This window comes from Diaphorina citri, unplaced genomic scaffold (assembly GCF_000475195.1).
Source record: "Diaphorina citri unplaced genomic scaffold, Diaci psyllid genome assembly version 1.1 scaffold3078, whole genome shotgun sequence".
Taxonomy (NCBI): Eukaryota; Metazoa; Arthropoda; class Insecta; order Hemiptera; family Psyllidae; genus Diaphorina; species Diaphorina citri.
Genome location: NW_007380490.1, coordinates 15,565 through 16,293, shown reverse-complemented (window position 1 = coordinate 16,293; position 729 = coordinate 15,565). Strand labels below are relative to the sequence as shown.

The following is a 729-nucleotide window of genomic DNA, read 5'->3' as shown; positions in this document are numbered from 1 at the left end:
TTGGTCCTCATTTTTCCTGCTCTTTGACTTTGAAACATCACCCAAGTAAGCGCGACTGTTCTATTGGTTTCACTCTATTCCCCCCTCATGTAGGAGTCAACGTCCTTACCATGGCCATGAACCAGATAGCTGAACTTCGCCTTCGACTGTGCTGCAACCTATTGATAGTTCTGCGTACCAGAGAGTCCACTCTGTTCAATTGCTACTACAAGGACCTTTGGCGACAAATACGAGATATGTGGATCATAACCTGGTTGCACAACAACACGGATGCTAACACCCAAGACAGTGTGTTGGTTAGCTATGTAAGTACGCCGGGAAAAGAGCCTCTAATGATCTTGACCACAAGGTTTAAACTCGATATAAGTTTAACTACATATTTGATTAAAGCCAGCCCACTCACTATCAGGTGGGCCTGATCAGGTGTACCTGTCAGGTCTACTTGATAGTAAGTGACTAGCCTAAGCAATCTGATTGGCCAGAAAGATTGAAATCAACCAATCAAATTTTGGTAATTATGCAGAAGTCACGTCCGTGGAAAAGAAAAGCTCCTTTTTGTATTCAACCTAACCCTATAATAACACAAATCACTGCTCTAATTGTGAAAACTCCTTCTTGCGTTTAACCTAACGCTATAATAACACTGGTCACTGCTCATTTGTGCCAGTTCCTTTGGTAGCAATATTCCAGGGACGTGACTTCTGCACAAGTACCAATTATTGTAATATC

General features: G+C 42.2%; 1 protein-coding gene across 1 annotated transcript in view; it reads left to right on the top strand.

Annotated features, from left to right (window-relative positions):
* The first annotated feature begins 110 nt into the window (after positions 1–110).
* LOC108253764 (transferrin-like) overlaps positions 111–729 on the top strand; it is a 5,574-nt gene continuing 4,955 nt past the window's right edge. The window contains exon 1 of the mRNA XM_017448356.1: positions 111–288. Within this exon, the coding sequence (XP_017303845.1) occupies positions 111–288 (178 nt within the window). The remainder of the gene's footprint in view (positions 289–729) is intronic.